Genomic DNA, 25516 nt, shown 5'->3' on the forward strand with positions numbered 1-25516 from the left:
TCAGCCACGTAAAAAGAAACAGTGGCCTAGCTCTAAGACTATCAATAAACACTGCTACAAAATAAGCCTCTCTATCTATATGGAGTCTGATAAGGATAAAAGGCATCTCACAAAGCTATTTTACTTTCAGAAGAAAAAAAAAAAAAGGGTTACTTTGCAAGTGTAAAAAATGGGTGTGATTCAAGGTAAAGGTTAACACATCAGAAGAGGAGGGTAAAAATGGCTGAAGTCAGTGTTTGGTCTCCAAGATTAACGCGGGGAGGAACAGAGCGGCCCACTTCTCCGGGGGTAGCCGCTGGCCTCGGTTTCCCTTGTGGGTCCAGCTCAGGCCTTTACATGGGAGAAGCCCGGCTCAGGCAAGGTGACATTCACTGCTCCTGTTCTGTGCTCACCGACTCGTCCTTTGCAACCTGAGGCAGAAATGACTCAAAACAGATGTTCAGCATCCTTCCTATGTCCAAGTTCATAAGGGTAAAAACTTAAACATTTTCATCTCCAAAAGAAGTCAGTTTCCGTCTTTTCACGAAAAACCTTTTCACCTTCACCCTCCATCCCATCCTCTCGCAAGCCTTGTACTCCTCCCTCAGAAACGGGCCCCAAATGCACACCTGACTTGGCTCCCTTTTAAGCCCTGGGCCTTGAGGTCTCGGTCCTTCAGCACCAACAGCTCTGACCTTTCTGCTACTTCCCCAGCACCCGGGGGATCGCACACGCCTGCTGCCCTAGGCCGTGTGGTTCGGCCCTCCTCGCCTTGAATCTCTCCACCTCCCGGCTTCTGTGGCCCTGCACCACCTGGTTTTTCACTCTTCTCTCTCCCAGCCCCTCGTCCCTCCTCCACTCCTCACTCCACTCCTTAACTCCAACAGGGAAGAAAATTTCTGGATCCACCCCTCAGTTCTCTCAGAGAGCACATCCATCTCTGTAGCTTCCCCACATGGGGAACTCTAAGTCCCCCTCCCGGGAGCTCCTCTTTGTGGACCAGCTGGACATTTCCACCATCTCCTACCAGCACCTCAACCACCACTTGCCCAAATCACACCCTCCAGCTTTCTCCCCAGACTGGTTTGACTACCTTGTTTTTTTTTTTAACACTATTCTAGAAGACAGGCAGGCCTCAGATCACACTGTGGACACTCATTCTCCCCCAGCACATGCCATAGGATGCCAAACTCTATAGTCTATTTCTAGAATGACCATCATTCTGTTTCTTACTCCCAATATCCCTTCAACATCACCGGACCCTTTGTCTTTCAAGCACTCCCTTTTCTCCTAGTCAATGTGGCCTTTGGAATCAGAACAACCTAGGCTTAAATCCTAGCTCTGCCAATTACCAGCTGAGTGACCTCAGCAAAGTTACTTCATCTCTCTGAGCCCTAACTGCCTCATCTGTAAAGGGAAGAAAAGAAATAGAGATGACAACACCAACCTTATAGGGCATCTCTATGTGGATTAAAGAAGGACTAAATGTTTGTTGAGACTTAAAGCCAGTGCCTTGACAGAAGAGAGTAATCCTTCCATAGACATAAATCAGATTATCTTCTCTGCCACTCACAATCCTTTGATGGGTCCCATCTCACTCAGCAGAGACTAGTGTTCACACAGTGGCCTACAAATCCCATGCAATCCCACCCTCCCACAGCCATTCTGGCAATCTCCCATTGTCTCCGGATCCTCCTCACTGCATTCCAGCCATGCTGAAATACAGGGTATTCCTTGAGCACTGCCAAGGCTGCCCCTGCCTCAGGGCCTTTGCATATGCTGTTCCCTCTACCTAGGTCTTTGATCAAATGTCACCATCTCAGAGAGGTCTTCCATGACCACCTCCTACCCACCACGTTTCCCTACCCCTCATCCCTGCTTAATTTTTCTCCGTGATACCACTTCTGAAATACTGTGTATTTTACTTATTTTTGTAATGTCCGACTTCTGACCATTGTAGATCCACAGGGGCTGGGGTTCATCTTTTGCTGTCTGCTACACCCCCAGCATCTAAAACAGTGCCTGGCACCCAGGAGGTGCTCAGTATTTACTGAATGGAGCAATCGATGAATGTTAGTTTCCTTCCTACTTCCATCCTCGCCCTGCCTGGATATCCACCGTTGATCACGTCTGTAATCCAGCAGCCAGGCTCTATCAACCCTGAGCCCAGAATCCACCTTGCAGTCCCCTTTCCTCCGCCCAGGCTTCGGAGCACTGTGGAAGAAAACACTCATCACTTGTGGAGACACCATTAAACATGTATGGGCAGCTGGGCCCCACGTCACAGGAGATATATTTATCTACTTCCTGGTTGGCCTCTGTTCTCTGTTCCTCACACCTGGTATTTCCAACCTCCACTCCTTGCCTCAAGGCTCCCTCCTCTCTGCCCATGATGCCCTTCTTGTGACACAGAGGAACTGGGGGGGGGGCAGGGTCAGCACCTCGAAACTTTCTAGCCCTTCACCCTTCACGCTGGCCCAACTCCTCCCTTCCCTTCACACCTCTGTAAAAGGACGATGCTTTCACCTCCGTGTTCATAGCTACTTCACACTCACATATCCAGAGCCCAAATGATACTGTGTCTCCAAGGAACTTCATGCCCTTCCGGCTAACTCTTTCCCTTCTGCCTACAAACAGACTGAACCTCTGGGCTCCCCCTCCCTCCTCTCCACATGCTCCCTGTTCTCTCCTAAATGCATCTACCTTAAGGATACAGTGTGTCTTGAAAAACAGACACATTCACATAGCTCCCCTCATGATCAAGATATGACATTTCCATCACCCCCAAACATTCTCTCACACACCTGTCGATTCAAGGTTCCCCACCCCAGACAACCGCTGATACGTTCCTTATGTTTGTTCTAAAATTTCACAAACGGAATTAATACAGGAGGTTCTCATTGGCATCTGGCTTCTTTCTCTCTGCATCATGCTTCTGAAATTCATTCATATTGTTGTATCAGTTTGTTCTCTTTTACTGCTGACTAGGCCTCCGCTATATGGCTATACCACAATTTGTTTATCTATCTGTTGGCAGACGTTTGGGTTATTTCTAGTTTTTGGCTGGAAGAATGTAAACAAGCTGCTATGAATGTTTGTGTACAAGTCTTTGGACCTATATTTTCATTTCTCTTGGGGAAATACCTAGAAGCAGAACGGCTGAGCTGTACTGTTTGCATTTGGCTTGACATGAAACTGCCAAACAGTTCTCGGAAATGTCTGTACGACTGTACACTGCCACCAGTGTGGAAGTTATCTATAGTTTTAAAAATGTGGATTCCTAGGTCCTTCCCCTGAGGAGTGGATTCCATAGGTAGGGCCGGGGAATTTGTGTTTTTAACACATGCAAGGTAGTTCTGACTCTGAGCCAGACAGGAAACCACTGCTCCGGCGCCTCTCACCTTCGGAGCCTTTCTCACCTCACTCTCTGCCCTACCCTCAGGATAAGCTCAAAACTGCCAGCGGCAAGTTCCAGGGGCCCAATCTAACACTTGCAAATCCCTCTTATTTGGGCTCTACCTGACTTCTGACAACGTTCTCCTGGGTAGTCCATCACCCAGTCCCACTCCCCACTGCTCATGGGGCACCTCAGTCCCCAGCCTGTCCCCCTCCCCCTCCTGGAACCTGCTCCTGCTTTCGCACCCCCAAGATGGGCTCGCTGACCCCACCTCCACCCACGCACACAGCCTGGAATCTCAGAGTTCTCCTCGACTCTCCCCTTCTCTTAATTCTAACCCTCTCCCATTCAATTAGATCCTAAGTTTTATAAGATTTGACCTACTTTCTCAAAAATCTCCGTCATCCCCCTTTTCATTTCCTTTACCACCACAAAACGCAGCGGTCGCCACTTCCTGCTGGGTCTACAGCAGCCTCCTAGCCAGGTCCATCTCGGAGCTCTGCCCTTCAGATCGTGTTCCACCCGCTGCCGGAGAGGGCTCCGCGAAGGCAAGTCTGCTCCCGTCTTCCCTCCATATAAAATCCTACAACAGATCCCTCTGCCTCCCAAATATCTTCCGTCTCTGTGTCTCAAATCAGACGTTCCCAAACTTTCTTGGTTCACAGCACCCTTAGTGTCGGTGTAATTTCTCCCCAGGGCCCGAGGCCAAAAGAAATACCCAACGGTTCCATTTATTGAGCAGTTAGGTCCAAACGACTTAGGTACTTAGGGCCTTGCAACGTAGAAGCCATGTGAAAAAGCAGAGCCCATGCTTAGCATGCATGAGGTTGTGAGTTCAATCCCCAGTATCTCCAATTAAAAAAAAAAAGAGGTCTAGAAGCCATGTGAAAAAAAATACTATATATAAATTGAAAGAAAAACACTTTTTTCATTGTTAACCATAATCATTTAGTAATGGGCCGTGCGTACTTGCTGAGTGCTACACATACTTCATATCTTACACTCACATAGACACGGCCACGCTCATTACCATTCCACATAGATTTTCACGTAGTATTTGACACTGGTGGAGTATTGCTGTGTTTCTCGCACACATTTAAACCAGCTGCAGTGCCTCAAGAGAGCACTGTGGCGCCCAGGCCCCTCAGCAGGGTTTGGGAACCACAGTCCTTGAGCATTCAAGGCTCTGCAAAACCCAGACCCAATTCTCCTCCGTGATCACCCTTCAATCACATCTCTTCCCCAAACTCAGCCCACGCTCTCGTGCTGGTCTCTGTGCTCAACATTACCCGCCCCAACTCCATTTGCCTAACTTTGCCGGTCCTTCAAACACCCCTTTCCCCAGAAAATCAGAAACTGAATGCCCACTGCACTTGGTATGTTCTTACGATGCACTTACCACATTTCTTGGGCAACAGGCACTTCATTGCATGTGGCCTCTCTGGTTCTCAAATATCTGGGGGCTGGACTGAATTTTAAGCCCTTTATAGGGCAAGAACCATCTAGCTTGTTTCTTGTGAAATACACACAGGAAAGTGCCTGGGGCTAATGACAGTTCAGTGAATAATCAAAGTGAACTCCTGTGTAACTGCTGCTCAGGTCTTCGCTTCCCTTACACTTAGCAGGTAATGCTGTCTGCAGAATGAAAGGAAGTCAAGAATTTAAGATATCCAACATTGCATGTGGAATACAGTCATTCAAATACCTTTATCCTAATGAAAAGAACTTTTTCACACAGACACCTACATGATATAAGCTGACAAAGAGCTGCCCAGGCAGAGCTCAGTCTGTTCACTCACATTTTAAAATTATTTAAATTTATGCAAAAACTGATGTGGCATTTGCTTCAAAATAATGGAGGAGAGGGGAAGGGATGGTCATGTTGATCATTACTGAAGCTGGGTGCTGGGTGCACAAGGGCTTCATGACACTATTCTCTTTACTTTTGTGTATGTTAAAGTTTTTCTAAAATGAAAAAAAAATTTAAAAAGAGAAGCTAAAAAAACAAAAGCTACTTAAGGAAAATCTTTCCAGGAGGTTGAAAAGAAAGGCCAGTTCTTCCTGCCACCCTCAGCAATAGTAGAAATCTTGACAGCCTGATCCTACACTTCCACGGGGCTGGAAGTGCAAAGAGAAACCCCTGGAGAACAGCACGAAGGACCCTGTCAGCATCAGGTCAGGCTTCCCTAGACACAGAAAAATGTCTTTGATGAAGTCAGCCACAATTTAGGTAACTGTCTCAAACCGGAGTTTGGGCCCGACGGCCTCTCTCTGGAGGTCACTCTGGGCAGACTTACGCTCACGTAGGAAGGAGTAAGATTCCTTTGATTACAGAAGCCACAAGAACAGACTGCCCATTTGACTGGCTCTCAAGGAGCCCTACGAGATCGTTCTCTTCTCTTCCCCAGATGAGCATCGATATTTCTGGAACACGGTGCTGCTCCGGCAGAATCTAGATGGGCCCTGCTCCTCCTCGCTCCTCTTTCTAAAGCACAACCGCCCAGCTGCCCCCTACACACCTGGCATTTAAAACCAGCTTCCTCTCTGACTGAAGACTCCTCCAGGTTCAAGGACGACGTCATGACACAGTTGGAAATTCTCCAAACCAGACCCTTCTAAGGGCACCTCTAGTAATAATTTAAAGTGTTCTGGGCTGGCCCTTTTGAAAGGTACTTAAGGACCAAAAGACTCCTAATGAATTCCTAACTGCCTTATGATCCCATTTGCTTATAAAAATTGTTGGTAGAAACAAGGTCATTCACCCCTCCCCAACTCAAAACTCAAGTCTCCCCCATGTGGTTCATGCACTCAAGTGAACCAATTAGGGAATACTTCTCCCCACTGGCAGCTCATTTCCTCCCTCCAGAGGAAAGGCACTTCGGTAATCTACATCTTAAACTCCCACTAAAGTTGTTAGGTCCAAGTTGTAGTCCAAACGTTCCTCAAAGTTCAGCTTTCATGAGGAGAACATTTCAAAATGGGCATCTAATCAAAACCTCCTCAAATCCACGATGAAATTCCAAGTCTCATCAGAACTGGGAGAGGATGCCACAGGTTTTCTTTCAGGGTAATCTCTGCAAGTCACCAAACGTCATGCTTGAAAAAGATGATCCTGTAGAAACACCAAAGTAATCTGAGAAACCACCCAGTACCGATGGCTGTCGAATTCTACTGTTCTTACTCATCCTCACCTGGGCAGAAGTAACTCAGACCTGAAAACGCACACTGAATGCTCTAACCAATCGTGAAGGACTGAAAGAGGGGAGAGCAGGACAAATTAACGCTTGGGCCTACGCCCCAGTGCCTCTCAGGATGTCGTTAACTTCACAGAACTCATTCTTGAGCCATGGGAGTCCAAAGACGAGCAGAAGGACAATAACTAAGTCACAGGCCAAACAGGCCTTTTACCCTGTACTTCAGCTGTGTTCACAACTGTACTCCGATACATACCAAGCGATGCTGCAGAGAGCACCCACCCGCTGGAGTTGAAATCTGTGCCACCAGGTGTGGTGACTGCTATTCATGGGGGCCCCTCCCTAATGTGAGGTGTATTGCTCTAAAGCAGACCCCACACATGTGGAAGGGACGTGACTGGGAGTAACGAGACCGGGCACCAGTTGGTGCTTACTGAAGCTGACTGATGGGTAAGGAGGGCTCATTACATCATTATCTCTATGTTTGTGTATGTTTAGAATCTTGGTGATAAAAAGTAAAATACAAAAAAGAAAAAGAGAGAAAACACTTTTTTCAAGATACTCAAAAGCAGAAACAAGTCACTGTCATATTCTTTCTCAAAAATTTAGTTTTCAGTCCTGCAAAACAACGGAGAACAAATAAGCACCTTCTTGTGCTTAAGCAATGAAGCAGAAAGATGCCTATCTTAAGCCTAGAAAACTCCTGAAGAGAAAACAGGTTAGAACCGCTAACTCAACGTCATCCCTTTCACAACTTCCCCTTCAATCCTGTTGCCCTCGCACCTCTGAGTGAGGTCTCTGACTCTTCAGAGGAATGTGCACGTTGCCTAAAGGATACGAGAGAAAACCAACTGCAGAAAGTCGCAAAAAGCCATGTGCAACTCAAGACCAGACACTGGAAGTGGAAACTTCCATGACGATGCATCCTGAGGAGGCAAAGTCAAGCCCCGTCTGTTTCTCAGGGTTCCCAAAAGAGGTCTGGTCAGGAGGGCCCTGGGACCCAAGGTGGCGCTGCGTGTCTCAGACGTCAACTGAGCATCCCTCGCTGTCTGGAGACCCCATTCCCTCAAGGAGTTAGAACGCAAGACAGATGAAACTACTGGAATCCAGTAGGAAGACGAATGTAACCAAAAAGTCACAACAAGCAGGAAGCGCCACACCAGAGGCTTCAGCGCAGTGCCTCTGGGACCCACCGAGGGAGGGGCTCCCCGGGCTTGACGAGTCAGGGCGGTGAGCTGTGAAGGGCGTCTCAATGGATTTGCAGGCGCCTAACACTGCGGGCTGCTGGACGGAGGGAGCACAAGCAGCAGGACACTCTTTCCCGGCCTGGGAGGGCTGCGCTGTCAGCACGGAAGGACTTACGGGAAGAGGCACATGCTTAAACGGGAAGCATCCTGGAAGGCTTTCTTCAAACTTCAAATAACTAATTTTGTTCTGATCCCTCCCTCATAAGAAATCTCCAAAATTAACCATTCAGTGGACATCGCAGGAGTCTCGGCCTGTCTAGCTGGGAGAGCAGCCTGTTTTTAGGGTAAATAAAGAATGGTTCTAGATTAGACCCGGTCCTTTGTACCTATTATTACTAGAAAGGAGATGGAAGGGAATGGGAGTGAGGTTGCTACAGAATAGACTGCAATCTGACGGTGATCTGAGTGTCAAACCTTAGCATTAACTAGTATTTCAAGGGGAGCGTAAGAAGCCCCAAACTAGCCAATGCAATACAAAAGAAAGTCCTTTAACTGCACCAAGCCAAGGCCAGCTTTGTAAAACTCAACACAAAACATGACAGCAGCATTCGCAGTTTGTACTTGGGCTGGAGGCGCAGAAATGAAACATTCACAGCTGTGTTCACTGGTGATATTTCAGAGACAGACAGTGCCGTTGCTACAGTTACAAAATCACAGCTTAGAAAGATCGCACCTAAGGTAGACTGTCAGGACTCAAATTAGTTTTTGAAAACAAATAAAACTCGTTTTCTGTACTAAGTGTAGTTTGCCGCTGTGATGTGAGAAATCTCCATTTCTGGGAACAGCAACACATGTTAAGTTGAGGAACAAAAGCACCTGCCAGAACCGCTCTGTGGGAAGAAAAAAAAATTCCTAGTTTTTTGGCCCCTTAAAAAAAAGTAAACAGTTAAGAAACTATGAAATGGAATAACAGGTATACATTTTACAGAACCCCAGTTTCATGACTTAAAGGTGTCCGTCTGCATTGGCAAATTTCTTCCATCTGAATTTGACTCCCCACTCAGGCCCGAACCCGTGTCCTCCCTCAGCTGGACTGGTGCCGTAGCCCCTGCCTGGTCTCTGCTTCCTCCAGGCCCCATCAGTTCAGCCCCAACCCAGCACCTGCTGATCCTGTAAAGCGGATGCCAGGTGACGTAGTCAGCCTGGGCTGCCGTAACAAAATAATGGCCTGGGTGGCTTAAACAACAGACATTTATTTCTCACAGTTCTGGAGGCTAGAAGTCCAAGATCAGGGGGTCAGCATAGTTGAGTTCCGTTGAGAGCCCTCTTCCTGGCTTGCAGACGGCTGCTTTTTCACTGTGTCCTCACGTGGTGGAGACAGAGTGAGCTTTGGTCTCTTCCTCTTCTTATAAGGGCACTAATCTCATTATGGGGGCACCACTCTCATGACCTCATCTAAACTTAATCACTTCCTAAAGGCTCCACCTCCAAATACCAGCACACTGGGGGATAAGGCTTCAACATCTGAATTTGGGGGACACAAGTATTCAGTCCACAACACCAGAGTGTGTTACTCTCCTGCTCAGATTCCTCCAGTGGCTTCAAAAAAGCCAACGTTCTTAACACCAGCCACTAGGTCCTATACCTGTGGTCTCCATGGGGAGGGCTCAACAGGCAGTGCTCAGGAAATCTGTGAGGGCATTTCCTGGTGGTCACAGGAACTGGGTGGTGATGCAGGTACTAAGTGTAGCAGGCCAGGGATGCTCGGTAGGCTGAAAATCACCCATATCTGCAGGCTGCTCTGACGTCCTGCCAGACACTCACATGGGCCAAAAACCTTTAATAATTATCTGAGCCTACAATCTGAACTGCTTTACATAAAAGTGCAAAAGCATCCTTTGCATAATTTTACCCAATGAATCTTCTCAAATTGTGACTACTGTGTAAATCAAGTAAAAATGTACTTCTGTTGTTTGAAATGTTACAAGAATTGTTCACCATCTTGGAAATCCACTCACCATCCTGTCTGCACTTCTATCAGCCAGCATTAACAGCACAGCATTCACGGGTGCAGTGTCAGTATGTCAGTATGCCTCCAAAGCGTTTCCATGTTAAATTACATACACGTGATGAAAAATCACTTTCCTACTATTTCGGATTACCAATCAGGTAATACATTTCTTTTTCTTTTTTTGTGTGTGTGGGGAGGTAATTAGGTTTATTAATTTATTTGTTTTTTAACAGAGGCACTGGGGATTGAACTCAGAACCTTGTGCATGCTAAGCACACACTCTACCACTGAGCTATACTCTCCCCCTAATACATTTCTTTTTAAAACTGTGTGTGTATGCACGTTACTGTCTATAAATTGCATTTCAGGCAGTGATGGGGACAACAAATGTTCCGAAGGGAGAGGAAGTTGGAAAGAGACAAATGTATGGGATTAACAGATACAAACTACTATGTATGAAGTAGATAAGCAATAAGGGTTTACTGTATAGCACAGGGAATTATACCCAATATTTTGTAATAACCTATAATGGAATATAATCTGCAAAAAGAAAAAAAACAAATCACTATGTTGTATACCTGAAACTAACACAATATTGTAAGCCAACTGTACTTTAAAAAAAGAGAACTAAATATATATATTCTGAAAGGGAGCACTGAGTCCCTAACACGTGGCCTCTGAGCTCTTTTACTTCTCCCCTCTGGCCCCACTCCAGCCGCTCTCACCTCTGCTCTTCCGCTCCCTGCTCCCTGCCTGGCACTGCGCCCACCTCTGCCCCGCCCCACCCCCTGCCTTCTGCACAAAGACTCCCCAGCCTCCAGGAGTTCTTGCTCAAATAATTGAAGCCTTCTCAGTGGGGCCTTCTCAGTGGGACCGTCCCTGTAAAATTGCAGCCCCGCCCACACCAAGCCCAGCCGGCCACCTGGCACTCCCCAGGCCGCTTCCCTGCTTTATCTTTCTCCACAGCCCTTATCACCACTATGTAATTTACCTCCTTAACTGCTTCCCCCACAGAATGAAAGCTCTATGAGGGCAAGGACTTTGCTGTATCCTCAGGGCCTAGAACAGTATCTGGATACCTGTATAATCTATTTACATATTAAAGGTTTAGAAATACCAGCTTAGAAATCTTTAGGTATAATTGCAAGATTAAAATAAAATTCAAAAACTCCGGGTCTCTATTATCATCTTTAATCTTTGTATGGAAATATATATATCAAGGCTACTGATACCCAGGGCTCAATTTAGCTAAAATAAGCCAGTTTATTCTCAGAAAAACAATGAGACTTAGCACATACTAAAATTTCAGTGAACTGAATTTCATTACTTGAAATTATTAGACCTTAATCGGCTTTCTCTAATTCTGCCTTTAAGTGTCCTTAGCCTCGCTGTTCTGCCCACCGAACCAGCTGTTGGATTCTCCTGATCCTATTTCTGGCATGCCTCTCATCCTCCCCACCCCCTCCCTTCCCCAGTCCCCTTTTCAGGTCTGCCCCATGTCTCACTGGGCTTCCCGGCCCTTCTTGGCCCACACACTGCTGTTGGATTGTTCTGGAAGCAGGGTCACTCACCTGCTCAGTCACACCAACGGCTCCCAATCTCCTGTTCACTCAAGTACAACAGGGCTCAGCATCCGTTGGCCTCCCTCCCTCCACCTCCATCTCTAAGCTCTTCCCAGATTGGACCTGTCCCCACATCCTAGACCTGGTGCCTCCTTTGCTCCTTTCCAGGCCTCTCTCCCCGTTGGAATTCAGTCCGCCTACTGAGGCTCAGCTCCAACACAACGCTTCGCAAAGCCTTTCCTGTCTATCCCCCAGCCACCGCCTCAGCTTGACCTGGGCCCACAGCGGTTCCAGGCACCTCTCTGGTGGTCACAAGGCCGCTCTCTGCTGAAGTTCTGTGTACTTGTCATTTCTCCCTCCCAGACTGTGGCCTATTGGAGAGCACGGGCTGTCTTTTCCTTGTTTGTGCCCCATACAGTGTCTTTCACAGACTAAGTTCTCTAAACATGTGTTAAATTTAAAAGGAGGCAAATTCTTTGAGCTCTAAGTGAGAGGAAAGAACAGATTGATTCTTATGTTTGGCTATGTAACAAACAAGGCAGGACACAGTTTTGCTGGATACAGCTGAAGCTACTTGCAGAAATTAAATTAGACTTGGAGAAGACCTAGTTAAAACAATATATGCAAAAATAAATACAATTTTTAAAAACAAAACAATACACACAGGGAAAAGTAAAGCAGAAGAATGAAGTGGCTTAGGGCAAAAATGCCCTGCTTGGGATACTGAAACTGAGGGACCAGTGCTAACATTTAACAGTGAAAATGCTGATCTCAATTCTTTTGTGACTTGTTAATTTTCATCTTTGGACAAAAATCAGAAATCCTGAAATACAAAGATCTCTGCTTAAACATGATGGAGAAAGAAGACAGGTAATATTCTGGGAGCCTAGTAATGCAGTGCCACCACCGGGCTCCCTGTCTTCTCATGACCCCTCACTCCTGACAGAGTTGGTCCTTTCTGTTACTTAAAGCTCTAGCTGATCCACGCCGGCCCAGGCAGCGGAGGCGGGGAGCCTGCGGTACCCCGGCTAAGGTCATCTATGGATGGCAACCAGGTTTGCTGCTGAATTGACAAGAAGATGTGTGACCTGACATACGTCAATATTTTTCCATCTAAGGTACTGTTTCGGAACATTTTATTAATAAAGGAAAAACACTTGCTGTGCTCAGGAGAATAATGAGTCACAGATTAGTGACGGAAGAGAATACACTGGTCAGACCTGAATCTAAGACCAAATGAGAATTATGACAGGACAGAGTAATAGGGATGACTCCGAAAGCCCCAAATCCCAGGATTTGCCTGGGTTTTATCCGGGAAGATTACTTTGGGAACTGAACACAATTTCCCAGCTGGAGGGCCTCCACTCTGCCAACTATCACCAGGAAGACAAGATCATAAAATGGATGCATGGTGGAGTAAATGAGAAACAAGCTCAGTCTTCGACTTCCCTCAGTGTAAAGAGCCAATAAAGCGACTAACTTGGATGCATGTCAAATCTTACAGCTCTTAATTATTTCAGCCTCTATAAAAACAAATGAGTAAACTCATTTGAGGTTAGAGAAGATATCTTCTTGTAATTACGATGACAAGATCCTAATCATTAGAACTTAACAAAAAAAAATTTAATGCAGCTTGTCTTCGTAAAGACCAACCAGCCAGAACTATTAATATAAAAGCCTAGAGCCATTTAAACATAAAATCTGAACAGGAGCAAAACAAACAAACAAACAAACAAAAGGAGATAAAACTTGCCTCTTCAACTGATGCACCTAGCGGGCAATCACAATTCAAGCTGTAAACCCCTCTGAGTACAATTTCCTCTCCTCTCCTTGCCTCCATTATCTTTCTTTATTTTATTAAATAACATATGACTGCTTTTCTCTTCTTCTGGAACATGTTCCCTCAGGAGCAGCTGAGAGCAAGCGTCCATGTCACCCAAGGACCAAATCCAAATTACCTTCTTTTAAAGTCCATTTGATGGAGCCTGTCCTCTTGCTGACAGCATGCAAACTTCCATCCAGGGTTGACACAAACAGTAAGGTTTCAGGAAGCGTCACAGTGCTGGGGCTTCCAAAAATCTGCAATGAGATGTAGAAGAATCTACCTGGTCAATATGATTCTTCACCTTGGGCGTGGACAACCACAGACAGCCCCCCACCCGTTACCCCAAAGCTGTCTTTCTAAGATCCAGATGGCGAAATCCAGGCTGAAGAGCACAAGTCCCCATCAAGGGCACATGTCTGGACAACAGCTGGTCAGGACTGGAACCCAGGTCGCCTGATTCTATCTAAGCAGCAATCCTTCCTGCACACAGGCCCTAACATGCCAGGGCTGCGGATTCTGAAATAATCCAGGGACAGACTCCGCTGAAACAGAGGGAGAAAGTACACTCAGCTTCCTGACCAACTTCCTTCTCTTGGTTGTATTTCGAAAACCTGGTTATCCTGCAAGACTCCATGATAAAGAAGACGGCTAACTCACCCCCACACACCCATACTTACGAAACACGAAGTTTTAAAAGGCAAAGAATTAGAGGAAAATGTTTAAAGCAAAATAGGAAAAAACAATTCTCATTATATAAAGATTTCAAAAGAGACATGTTATAAAATAAAATGTATAAAAGACATAATGCAAACTCCATATACTGGATAAAGCTCTTTGCACAATGATACTCACTGCAACCCATTTATAAACACACAAAAAATGGAAAGACCTCAACTTCCGATTAAATCTAAATGGCTGAAATAAATTATGATACATACACTCAATGGAATATTATATGTAAACATTAAAATATCACTTGAAAAAAAAATCCATAATATAGAAAAAGCTTATATATAACATTAAAAATACAGAATCCAAAATTTAATGTACACTGTGGTTATAATTATACCGGATAGAATTTTTTTCTTTGGTCTGCCTATCCTCTGCCTTCGCTAGGAACTGTACACTCATCCACACGGTTCCCATGATAGCAGCCGTGTGTGTGTGTGTGTGTGTGTGTGTGTGTGTGTATGCATGCATGCGCACACCCATGCAGGCAATAGCTGGTATGGTTTCCTAGAATAACATCCTTTTGAGGTCTGGACCCACTTAGCGATGCCACTCTGAAATGAGATTCTTCTCTTCCTTCATCACGATACTGTCCCACCAATCAGCTGGTTCCTATGGGTCTTGAATTAAACACAGGCCAAAGCAACTTGCTTATAATGTAACAGTTCGAATTTTGGCACAAATGCTATTTTTAAAGTACAGGAGTATGGCTGGCTTTTAGCACTAAACATAAAGGTTGGAGGGTTACTTGTGTACGGGAGCCGGACCCCAGAATACCTGGTCACTCTTGGTAAGAGCCAGCATGATGCCCAGTTAAGTTAACCCCTTGAAAATGAAAGCCCGATGGGTCTCCTCAGGGCAGTCCGAGGTGGCAGGACAAACACTCAGTCCCTGAGTTCCTTTTCCCAGGTGGAGACCCCCTGGCAGGCAGAACCTGGCTCACCTCCTCTCAGCCTGTGTCCGGCCTGGGGGAGACGTTCTGCCCTTCGCTCGCCCAGAGCCCTCACAAGCCTGACCGCAGGGTCTATTCTCTGTGGAAAGCCTCAAGGCTGAGGAAGAAGAGTCTGCTTTTAACTCCACCTTTGGAACTAGGGAATCAGTCTCTGTACACCCTGGTTAGGAAAACAGAAGCCCCGAAGGTAGGTGGGGTCTGCCCCAGCTGGAATCCAAAGGTCATGTACACCAACAATTTCAGGGGTGTTAAAATTATTTTAGTCCAGAGTATTGACGGTGAAGCCTCATCTGGACCTGCTCACACCTGAACCAGAGGAACACATGTCACCCAGAGCACTCGGCAGGGAGGACAGTGGCCCTGTGATAAGACCACAGAGGGCTACAGCTAAAGGGGACTGGGGGCCACCCCCAGTGAGAGGGGGGAGGGTCTGCAGCTTGTTGTGGGATGGCTCCAGTATGTTAAGCGGGGGCAGTCTGAAGGCTGAATATGTGAAAAGGGAAGATGTATGCATATCTGGGGGCCAACAGGCGGAACCCCTGCTGAGCACCCCCTCAACCCCGCCATCTGCCAAACAGTGGCCCAGGAAAAGCCATTTTGCACACTGGGTCCTGGGATCAGATCAGAATTGGGCTGAACAATCTGGGTGGTTGAAGTGGTGAGAAGTTAAACTTGGGAGATTCCTGTGGATATGTTTTCTGCCACGTGCACAAATCTGGATGAGAGAGAGGAACTGAGAAAGAAGCCTGGGAAGGAACACGGCTGAAAGGCTGGGAGCGGGCGCCCTGGCTCCCACTGCTCCTCAGGCCTGGCCCCTGTCCTTGGGCTCAGGGACACTCAGTCCTTGCAGCAAAATCCCCTCTTTGCTTAAGTTTTAGAATGAGATATCTGTCACTTGCAACTAAAACAGTCCTAAACACACATACATACGCAAAGCTATTTTAAAAATATATACATACATATACATATATATATATATAAATGATGAAGAAAATATTGCAAAATTACAGCCAGTTTTTTCTCCTCTGTTTTCTAAAGTTTCTGTAATATGATCACGTAATGTGCAATGAATTTTTTATAAAATAGAAAGGAGATGGACAAGTCAGTATGTGGAAGAGAAGCTGGAATTTAAAGGAGCTTCACCTATTTCCTACAAGTAAGAAGTGGGGGGACACGGAAAGGACCTGTACCAGGGAAGACCCCACAGGATCCTGCTCTGTTTCAACATGTGGAGATTTGGAAGAGTGGTATGTTCGGAGAGGGCACACGGAGAGGAAGCTCCACACCCTTTCTCCATACCTTGTCCCGTGCATCTCTTCCATCTAGCTGTCCCTGAATTATATCCTCTTATCATAAACCAGTGACCCAGTAAAACATAAAATAAAATAAAATAAAATAAAATAAAATAAAATAAAATAAAATAAAATAACTTCAATGAGCAGCATTAAGTTCCAGAAGCACTTTCCATCTCAGGATATTAGGCAGCCCAACCACTTTTGATCACTAATATCCACTAAACAAGGGACAAAAGTTTAGAATCATAGAAAGAGTGAGCATCTAGAATAAAAGAATTCTGTTGTTATTAAAGCCCACAGTACAATTATAATAAACTAAATGCCCTCAAATATATCCTATCATAGTATTAACATTTTAAAGGGTCAATATTTACTAAAACATATCAGTGCTGCTCCACTACTAGCATGGAAACAAAAGCCACCTGCCTCGTCTGAGTATCTTGGAAACCACAGGAAGAGCAATTGTCTACGGTTGGTTGGTGACTCGAAATAAAACACTAATCACATAACTAACATAGTCTTCTAAAAATCTCAGAAAGACCCGGTTTGGCCAGAAGTCAAATTTGGCAACTGAGAGCGCTGACAGATAATCACAATGTCCACAGTGACGTCACAAACCCTATCCCACTTGACAGATTTTTCTCTTCTTTGAAGCTCCTGACAGTTTCACATTAGAATAAGCCACTCTGAACGGCGTTATTCTTTCATGAGGCAAATTAATATCATAAAATCTCTGCCTATTTTCCCCCTCCTTTTTTAAAGCACAAAAATGCCTGCCTTCAGATACAGTTGCTGTAACTCAAGTGAATTAATAAGCGTCTAGATGGCTTGTGCGATACCAAGCACAGCTGAGAACTATTTGTGCCTCAACATCTAAAAACACTGCTTCACAGTGATGACCTTGCACGTCACCTTCACCCCATCAGTGTTCCCTTTTCCCCTTGCAATGGAGGAAACAGCAACAGGCCCTAGAGTTATGCATACTAGTTTCCAGGGAGCCTGAAAGAGGGAAGAAAGTGCTGAATCTGCAGATCTGCTTCAAGTTGACTACCTGGAATCTGACGCATTTTTCAGATTAGTGGGTTATATACTCCTGGCTCCCACGGTGACTTCTAAAAACCAATCACAGTAACACTGTGGAGGGTGAGAATGGCAGTGGCAGGTAATCTGGTCCACCCTAAAACTAGACACCCATTAGCTATTTGGTCCTCTCACACGAGGTGACCCCGACATAACAATTCTGGAAATGCTCAGTCCAAGGACCATGAAGCCTGTCAGTTCGGGCCAGGTGATGCTGGGGAAGTGGGCGCCTGTAAAACCAGCTTATTTCACTTAGGCTGATTCCTACTGCTGCCCTGCTCAGCCTGATAGCCCTCCCGTGAAAACAAACGTAATTCTGGGGCTGGATCCTCGTGTTCAGTGTTCTGATTATAAAGCAAGATTTCACAAAGTCCGGCAGAGACACCATTTCATAAAATGCACCACTCACTTTGCATTTCCCACAAACACATGAAAGCAGCTACCACCTGCTCATACAGAGATGATTAAAAGGTAGTGAGTCGCCAACAATTTCATTCTCTAATATTCTAAACTCAGCTAATTATTAGTTGCGCCTGCATTAATTAACTCAGCTGCTTGTATTTCAAGTAAGAAAAAAACCATTTCTAAAACGAGTTCTGAAATAACTTTGTTTAGAAAATATCTTCAGTGAAGAGGCACTATGGACACAAGGATGTGTTTAGGTAGCAGAAAAACAAATGAAACAGCCTCTAACATAAACTTACAGTTTCTGACTCAGTACTTGGGACGGGTCAGGCCAGAGGCAGCTCACCAGTGGCTGGAGGAGAACCACCAGCAAAGCACCGGGCTCGGTTCCAGCTGCCGCGACGATCACTGAAGTGGCTGCTCACTTCCACCCACCCTCGGGTCCCCGAGGAAGAGCAACAGGAAGCAGGCGGCCACTGCCCTAAGACTCAGAGCACAGGGCAGCCCCATGCTCCTCATCAGGGTTTTCAGAAAGGCTGCATTTTCCAAAGAAATACAATTCTTAGGCTTCGGACCCACATTTTAAGAGCTAGCCCAAGGGTTAACTGACTACCTAATAACAAGGGTCAGACCTTTCACCTGGAAGTCAGAGGGAAGGAGTGGGGCCATGCAAATGTGTCTCACACCCAGCTCCCAGAGTGAGGCGCATGTGATGAGGATTTGCAGTATCGGTTAAGGTTCCCAAACTTGTGCATCCTGCCCCCACGAAAAAGGCGTTCACACACACAGAAAGCCCTCACAGTCAACAGGAGAGCCATACACGCCTCAGGCGGCCTGCAAATTGATGAAATCTAACCCAAGGGTACATGTTTCAGGAGTTAAATGTGTGTGGTGCAGTAGTGTTAGCTTAGTGGAAGTAAAAACAGTAAAAATGGTTAAAATAAAAATCTTTCCTGTGAATTTTCTCCCCTTCCTACCCCCAACAGACCAAAATAGTCCTAGTAATCTGAGAATACAATAACCTGGCTAATAACAAAATGACATTTTTCTTTTAGGAGGATCACATCGATCTCCAGGATTTGCTGAGAGGCTGGTTTTTTTTTGTTTTTAAACTAATTTTTCCTCAGTGTTCATTGGATTACTGTTACATTGCATAATCCTAACTTTAGTTTTATTTATTTAAGGTCAAGAAAACCATTCCTCCAAACTAAAAATACAATACTTGTGTAACTCTAGCAAGGATATTAGCATGTTTCCAATAGAATATTCTTACACAATATAGTGTGTACCTTAATTCCTGGAACCTACAACCTGCCACCAACAACCAGTCTGCCTCGTGCAGTGCAGGGCTCCCTGCCAGGGCTCAAACCCACCGGACAGCTTGCCACAAAGGTAAAGCGATGGTGAAGCAACTTTTGGTTGACATGAATATATACATTACAGGATTACAGGTCAGACTCAAAACAGGTACGCAAGTGAGGGAAGGATTACAAAAGAAAGAATTTCAAGGTATTTTGTTTTACTACTTAGGACATATGAAATGTTGAGAATGATTACAACTGCATGTCATCAAACATAGAATAATAAATTGCAGATGGAGTAAAATGTGCTAAGGAATCAGAGCTTATAATGATTAATCTTAGCAATAATGCTCAGAGGTGAGAAGGGCATTCTCTGCCGGCGGATGTACCAATGCCAGAGGACCTTAAAGCGGAGAGAAAATAAGACTGCACACATGCCTGTGTGGATGGGGTAAGGGAGGTGGTTTCTGATGGGTAAGAATAGAGGTGAGGGCTAGTGGCAAATAGACTGGATTCTTTTGCTGGCTAGAATGAGCTGAAAGCCACAGGATGGGTGAGCTGATTTTAAGAGCTATGGGTAAGACACTTTCTGGTATACCATGATGACGGATACCAGTCCTATAGGGCTTCTCACCAAAAACAAACAAACAAAAAAACAAAAAAACCCCAGTCAACCTGCACAGTAATATGTCAGTTCAACTGTATAGTATTATGTAACATAATCCCTTGGTAGGTACTAAACGATATTCAAATAAAGAGACATCTACGTCTACAATTCTATTTGCAGCCATATTATCTACTTTAGTCTATAAACTCCAACAAAGCCTGGCTATTTGCAATTCTGGTTGCTTTCAAAAACTACCAAGCAGAGCGCTGTCATTCTAATGCCATTTGGTCACACGGTAGAAGATTGTGCCCAATGATGGCCAAAAAAACCATCAAGAATTCACTAAAGCAGCAGAAGATTGAAATCCGTGCCCAGTAAATGCCAGCACACATCCATTACATAATGTCTCTTGTTGAAAAACAAAGCCCACGTGAGTGTAACAGCCTCACACTCATCAGGAGGGCAGACTACACCACCCCTCCCAAAGGCCTTCCTTTGAAGGTATCTTAGGTAAAGGCCTGGGTAGACAAATACAACAAAGACTTTCATTCTACTGAAACCTTGCTCCCCGTCTCCCATCTCATTTACACACCTGATCCAACAGTAAAGTACTCAGCTCCAAATATGGAGACTTCTACACGGCCATCTGTACAGTGACACAGGAAGCCCACTGCATTTGTCCCAACTCAACAGACTACAGATTAAGAACAGAATTAAAACACTGGTGATACTGAGAGAATTTTTATTGTGTCTATGTTTTAACGATTTCGGTCTATTATAGAATCACGCCAAATTCGGTTATGCTTTGTTTACCTGTGTGTAGGTCAGCAATAATCCATCAACCATAGTTCCTTCCAACCAGCCTATCAGCTGCTACGTTTCCTGATATTAGGTCAATAAAGGTAACTGTGACATTTGCTTTGGATAGGAGTCAGGTGTCTGGCTGGGATGCAGTGAAGGGCAAGGCCAAACTGAACAGAACTGTGTGGTTTCCAAACTAAGCCACAAAGAGTGTTAAACTAGTATTTGTGGCAATTCTTGTGTGTGGTGTAATTCACCACCTCTCAAGACAGTTAACGATTCAGGGTTTAGGCTACTCCTTTAAAGGATTGGATAAAAGGTTCCTCATAGGCCCACTTTATTCCTGAGTGCAAAGGTTAGCTAATTTCACAACAGGTAAATACATACTTCCCCTAAACTGGTTCTGGAGCCCCGGGCTAAATTAGCATCTAAGTTCAAGCAGCTGGCAGTTCCACTTGTCTTCATGGTCCCTCTGCCGTCAACTTATCCTGACACCAGGAAAGGAGGAAGCACATTGAGGCATGAAACATTCTACGGGAAACCCTTTACCACACTATGGTCAAGGAACCAAGCCCTTGTTCTTAGGGTGGCATCAAATCCCTCAGGTCCCCAAACATTTTATAAATATTAAAACCCAAACCCAAGGTTTCACTATCATTTAGTGGCTGAGATTCAGAATGCACGTACTGCCACCATTACTTTGTTGTCATCTCTACAGGGAAAACAGCAGCAATTCAGGTCTTAAAAAACAGAGAAATCTATTAGGCTCACTCACATTAACAGAGCAGCATCATAAACAAATTAATAAAGGTTTTAGACTGTAAATTCATAAGGGGACTAGCAGCCGTATAAAAAGCCAGATTTGATCCATTTGAGTATGTACATCCATCTGCAGTTAAACCTATTATCAGGAAGCCCTCATACAAAAACCCCAAGGGAAGAAAAAAAGACTCAATTAGATACCAGATTTTTCAGTCCTGATAATAGCAACTAATCTGAAATGTCAATTGAGCTCTTCATACTTGTTGAGAGATTTCTTTTGGGGACGGGGGTGGGGGAGAACAGAAGGGGTCAAGCAGAAAGTGGATAAATGATCTAGTTAAATAAAAATTATCTACAAACAACTGTATGTGTGACATAATTGCCACCTCTGCTTGCCAGATGTTGCCAACCTTTACAATAGAAGTCAAACACGATGAAATACGCCTCAAGTTGAGATACCTGGCCAGACTGACTCCCCCTCGCCCAATCCCCATTGTCTGAAGCACATTCGGGGATTACCCACTTCCCTGCTGGCCTGTCCGCCAGGCCACCTTCCCCTCTCCAATTAGATGGAGAGTCCCTGATGACCAAATGGCTCCATACAGCACAGATCAGTCAGCAGGGACTGTTTATGGCTTCTGGGATACGTAACTTCAGAATTTCACAGATGGAAAGAAGTGAAGAAGATCACCTTCCCCAAACCTCTCATTTCTCAGGAGAGGAAGTCAAGGCCCAGAGAGGTGAGGTCAGTTGCCCAACGCATCACAGACAGTTAACACAGGACCGGAACCAAGGTCTCCGCCTCCCCTTCTGCTCCTCCGCCCACCACCCCACACTGTAATTCCACTACTGTAAATCACGGTTCTCTGGGAAACAGAAGCTTCAATTACTTGAGGCCCAGGGCTCCTTGAGTCCTGCCAAGGCAGATGGAGATCAGCATACTGCTCTGATACGGGGGTAGGATCTTTTGGATGAGACCAAAATGTAATTTGTAGATTCTACATAGACACCCAATATACCAAAAGGCACTGCAAATTATACGGGGTGGAGTCTTTAAAATAATGTCTGGGACAAAAATTCCTGACATCCCACTATAGATCCAAGGGGGTGGGAATAACACCACAAAAAGTCAAAGGTCACAGTCTCAGCCATCAGTACATTTATCCAGCCCAGTTCTAATGGTTTTAAATAAAGTGCTCTTTGATGATGAGGAAGATGATGATACGCAGTAGCCATGGCCGATTCCTTTGATGAAACGGGTCACTCTCTTAATGCCGGTGCCAAGGAAACGCACGTTACTGATGAGCGCAGGATGACTCCTCTGAGCAGCGAGGACCATTTTAATGACATACGATGAGCCTCATGCAGTCAGCCGTGACTGCTTTGCTTAGCAGGGATAAGGTGCTCCCCCCACCCCAAAAAGGAAGGAAACACAGGTCTGAATGTTGACTTTTTCATGTGAAAGAAAATCTTATGCCACCAGATTTCCATAATCTCACCATGGGTTTCTATTTTCTGGGCTCCTCTGAGAGGCCGATGTAAACATCTCGGTGCAGTTCTCTCATATTCGGACAGAGATGGGAAAGCGTAAGGAACTGAAGGGCAGGCTGCGTTGGCACAACCATACCTACAGAGCTGTGGTGTGGAAACTGAGGACTTAGGAATAAAAGCAAAGCAAGAGGACTGGCCACAATTGAACAGTATTGCTTTCTCCGGCTTGTCAATGACAGGCAGGAAACAGACGCAGGGAAGAATTGTGAGCAGGGAGATACCAAGCCTTTGGGTTCAAGGAAGAAGCCCTTCCAGACACCAGGGAGGACAGAACTCCCTCCTGAGAAAGGAAAAACGGCTGTCAGGGGCCGGGAGGGGAGAGGGGACGTGCTTTTACAGGAACATGCCCTGCTGCCAACGGGCTCCCTTCTCCCAGGGCTCCCTCTCCCTGAAGTCGCCATCCCGGTCAGGCTTCTGCCTCATCTGGAGGTCATCCAACCTTACCGCCAGTTTCTCCAGGTCAGAGGAGTGGCTTACGTGGGCATCTGAACTGTGGGGCAAGGTGCCCAAGCCTCCAAATTCGTTTTTTCTTTTGAAAGCTGAGGAACAGCAACATCCCTTTAAATGCTCAGAAAGCAAAATACATATTAAGAATCTCAAAGACAAGAGTTACATAAATATTAAGGAAGATCACTTTACTAAAGAAGTTGGCGCGAGCCAAAGATACCATCGAAAGGTAAACAAAACTCAAAAACCTGATTATCCACTCTGTCTCAACCCTCAATTGCTCCCCATCTCTTACCCTCACAGGCAGATGGCAATCACACAAGAGCTGGTGCTGACAATCTAGAATAATTAAGAAAAGGCTAAAATATGTTTGGTTGGTGGTATTTAAGAAGGAAGAGAGTATAACTGCCGAGAAGGTTTTCACCCATCGGCACTGCGTTATAAGTTCTAGGGCTGCACCTGAATTAGCTGCAGACTCGCTTATGTAGTAGCCCTCATTGTGTGATGATGCTGAACAATTCAACATATATTTGTTATCTGTTTGCTTCACTGTAGTGCCTGGGTGGTATGAGGTGGCTGACTCTGGAGCTAGACCACCCGGGACGGTCACCTCCCAGTGCTTTGGTTTTCTCATCTCTGAAATGGGGGGTAACACTGACTTCAGAGGATTGCACAGAGATTTAAATGAGTTAATACGTGTCCAGCTCTGAGTGTATGGTGAGCACCATTTGGGCGTCAGTTCTTATGATGATTAATCAAGAACTGTGTAAGACACTAGGATCGCATCACAACAGTGATCTGACCCCTGCCCCCGTGGAGCTTATAGTCTAAGGGACCATGCTAGTAAAACTATCACACAAACAGAACAGCGAACTGCAGCACGTGCCGGGAAAGAGACGTACAGGGAACCGTGCGCGCGTTAACAGGACCCGATCAGGCCCAGGGCTGGGGGCGGGCAGCACCGTGTCACGGGTTCTTCTGAAGGAGCAGCAGCTGAGTTAAGGTCTACAGGAAGTGGGGAGGGAAGGGGAGAATTTCCTGGGCAGAGGGAACAACAGCCTGTGCAAAGGCACTGAGACTGAAGAGAATTTGCTGGGACTGAGGACCTCTCGGGCCAGGGCTGCTGAGAGAAAGCAGAGGAGGGCGCTGGGAAAGCAGGCAGAAGGCCAAGTGTGCACCCGAACACAGTGGGCCACAAAAATCAGAACTGTCTTTCCATATCTTGTTAGCTCTGCAGCCTACAGAAAGAGCAGGAGGACATGGTGTTCACACTGGGGTAAAGCAGATCTGGAGGGAAAGACAGACTCCTCTCAGGTGAGGAGTTAGATGTGCCCAACACAATCAGGGCTCACGCCTGAGGTGAGTTTTCTCTGGTGTGTTAATTTATACAAACATGTGACGAATGTTGCTGAGCTGGTTTACAGCTGAACAGGAGCCTGACATCCCAAAATTTCATGGGAGAGTTTCATAAATGAGGCTGTTCCTGTGACAAAATGTGGCCTACAGGACAGCCCCCACCACCAGGTCTCTTGCTTTCGGAGACCCTTCATCTGGGTGCCACCCCCCCTATTTTTACTCCCCGGGGTGCTCCCTCCCTGCAGTACCTGCAGCCAGTTTCAGGGCTACTTTTGCTCCAGGAGGCAGAAATCCGGGGGGCAGTAACGTTACAGGACGAGGTAAGTCATGGTCTCATGTTACTCAGGAGGTTGGCAAGGACACGAAGGATTCATCAATCTCTCCCAGGCACTCCCTACTTCGTGCCTCTTCCTGTTGGCTGACTTTTCTACATCCAATTTACTTGCTAGTTTGCTTATTTCAACCCCACCCCTTTGCTGGACTCTATTTTATCCCACAGATACACAGAAAGAAGGATCGGTTTTGTACAAGACACTGGAGCCCCAAGTCCAGTAAGACTCCCTCCTTCGAGGAGTTAACCATCTAGCAGAGAAATAGTTCAATGCAAGGATGGAGACGGCAGGTTCCACCCCTGTGCCTGCGGGAAGCTGACCTGGCCACATGCCCCGGCCCTGCCCAGAGTAATTCCCTAAGACTCTGAGCCCACACATCCCCGCTCAGGCATTCTGCTCATTCCGTGGCCTCTCCTGTGTTCCTGTTGACTCCAAAGCCTGTTAATTATCCTTAAAACTCCAAGTTAAAAAAACCCAAAGTTCCTGAGGTAACCCCACGAGACTGACACATGCTCAAAAGACATTTTTTGGGGCAAATGAAGCTAGAAGAAGATGAGCTGGGCACAGGGATATGTGTCCTGTACAGGCTCTGGGTAAGTAATTACATTTTGCTGGGCATCAGTTTCCAATTCCATAAAGCAAGAAAACTGGGTTAGATGTGCCTTTTAGCTCAGAAGAGTGATGATCTATGGTTTACCAGGCCCCCATCTCTCCCCACCCTTTACTGTAGGCTCCTCTGGCCC

General features: G+C 45.8%; 1 protein-coding gene across 3 annotated transcripts in view; it reads right to left on the bottom strand.

Moving 5' to 3' along the window:
* The window catches only part of LOC102537861 (serine/threonine-protein kinase/endoribonuclease IRE1), a 76780-nt gene that overhangs the window by 39453 nt on the left and 11811 nt on the right, over positions 1-25516 (bottom strand). For all 3 annotated transcript variants that reach the window (XR_012059788.1, XM_072939415.1, XM_072939416.1), the window contains exon 2: positions 13289-13409. Coding sequence is in view for 2 of the 3 variants with exons in the window: in XM_072939415.1 (XP_072795516.1) it covers positions 13289-13409 (121 nt within the window). In the remaining variant the exon portion in view is untranslated. The remainder of the gene's footprint in view (positions 1-13288; positions 13410-25516) is intronic.

Source organism: Vicugna pacos, chromosome 16, assembly GCF_048564905.1.
Source record: "Vicugna pacos chromosome 16, VicPac4, whole genome shotgun sequence".
NCBI lineage: Eukaryota > Metazoa > Chordata > Mammalia > Artiodactyla > Camelidae > Vicugna > Vicugna pacos.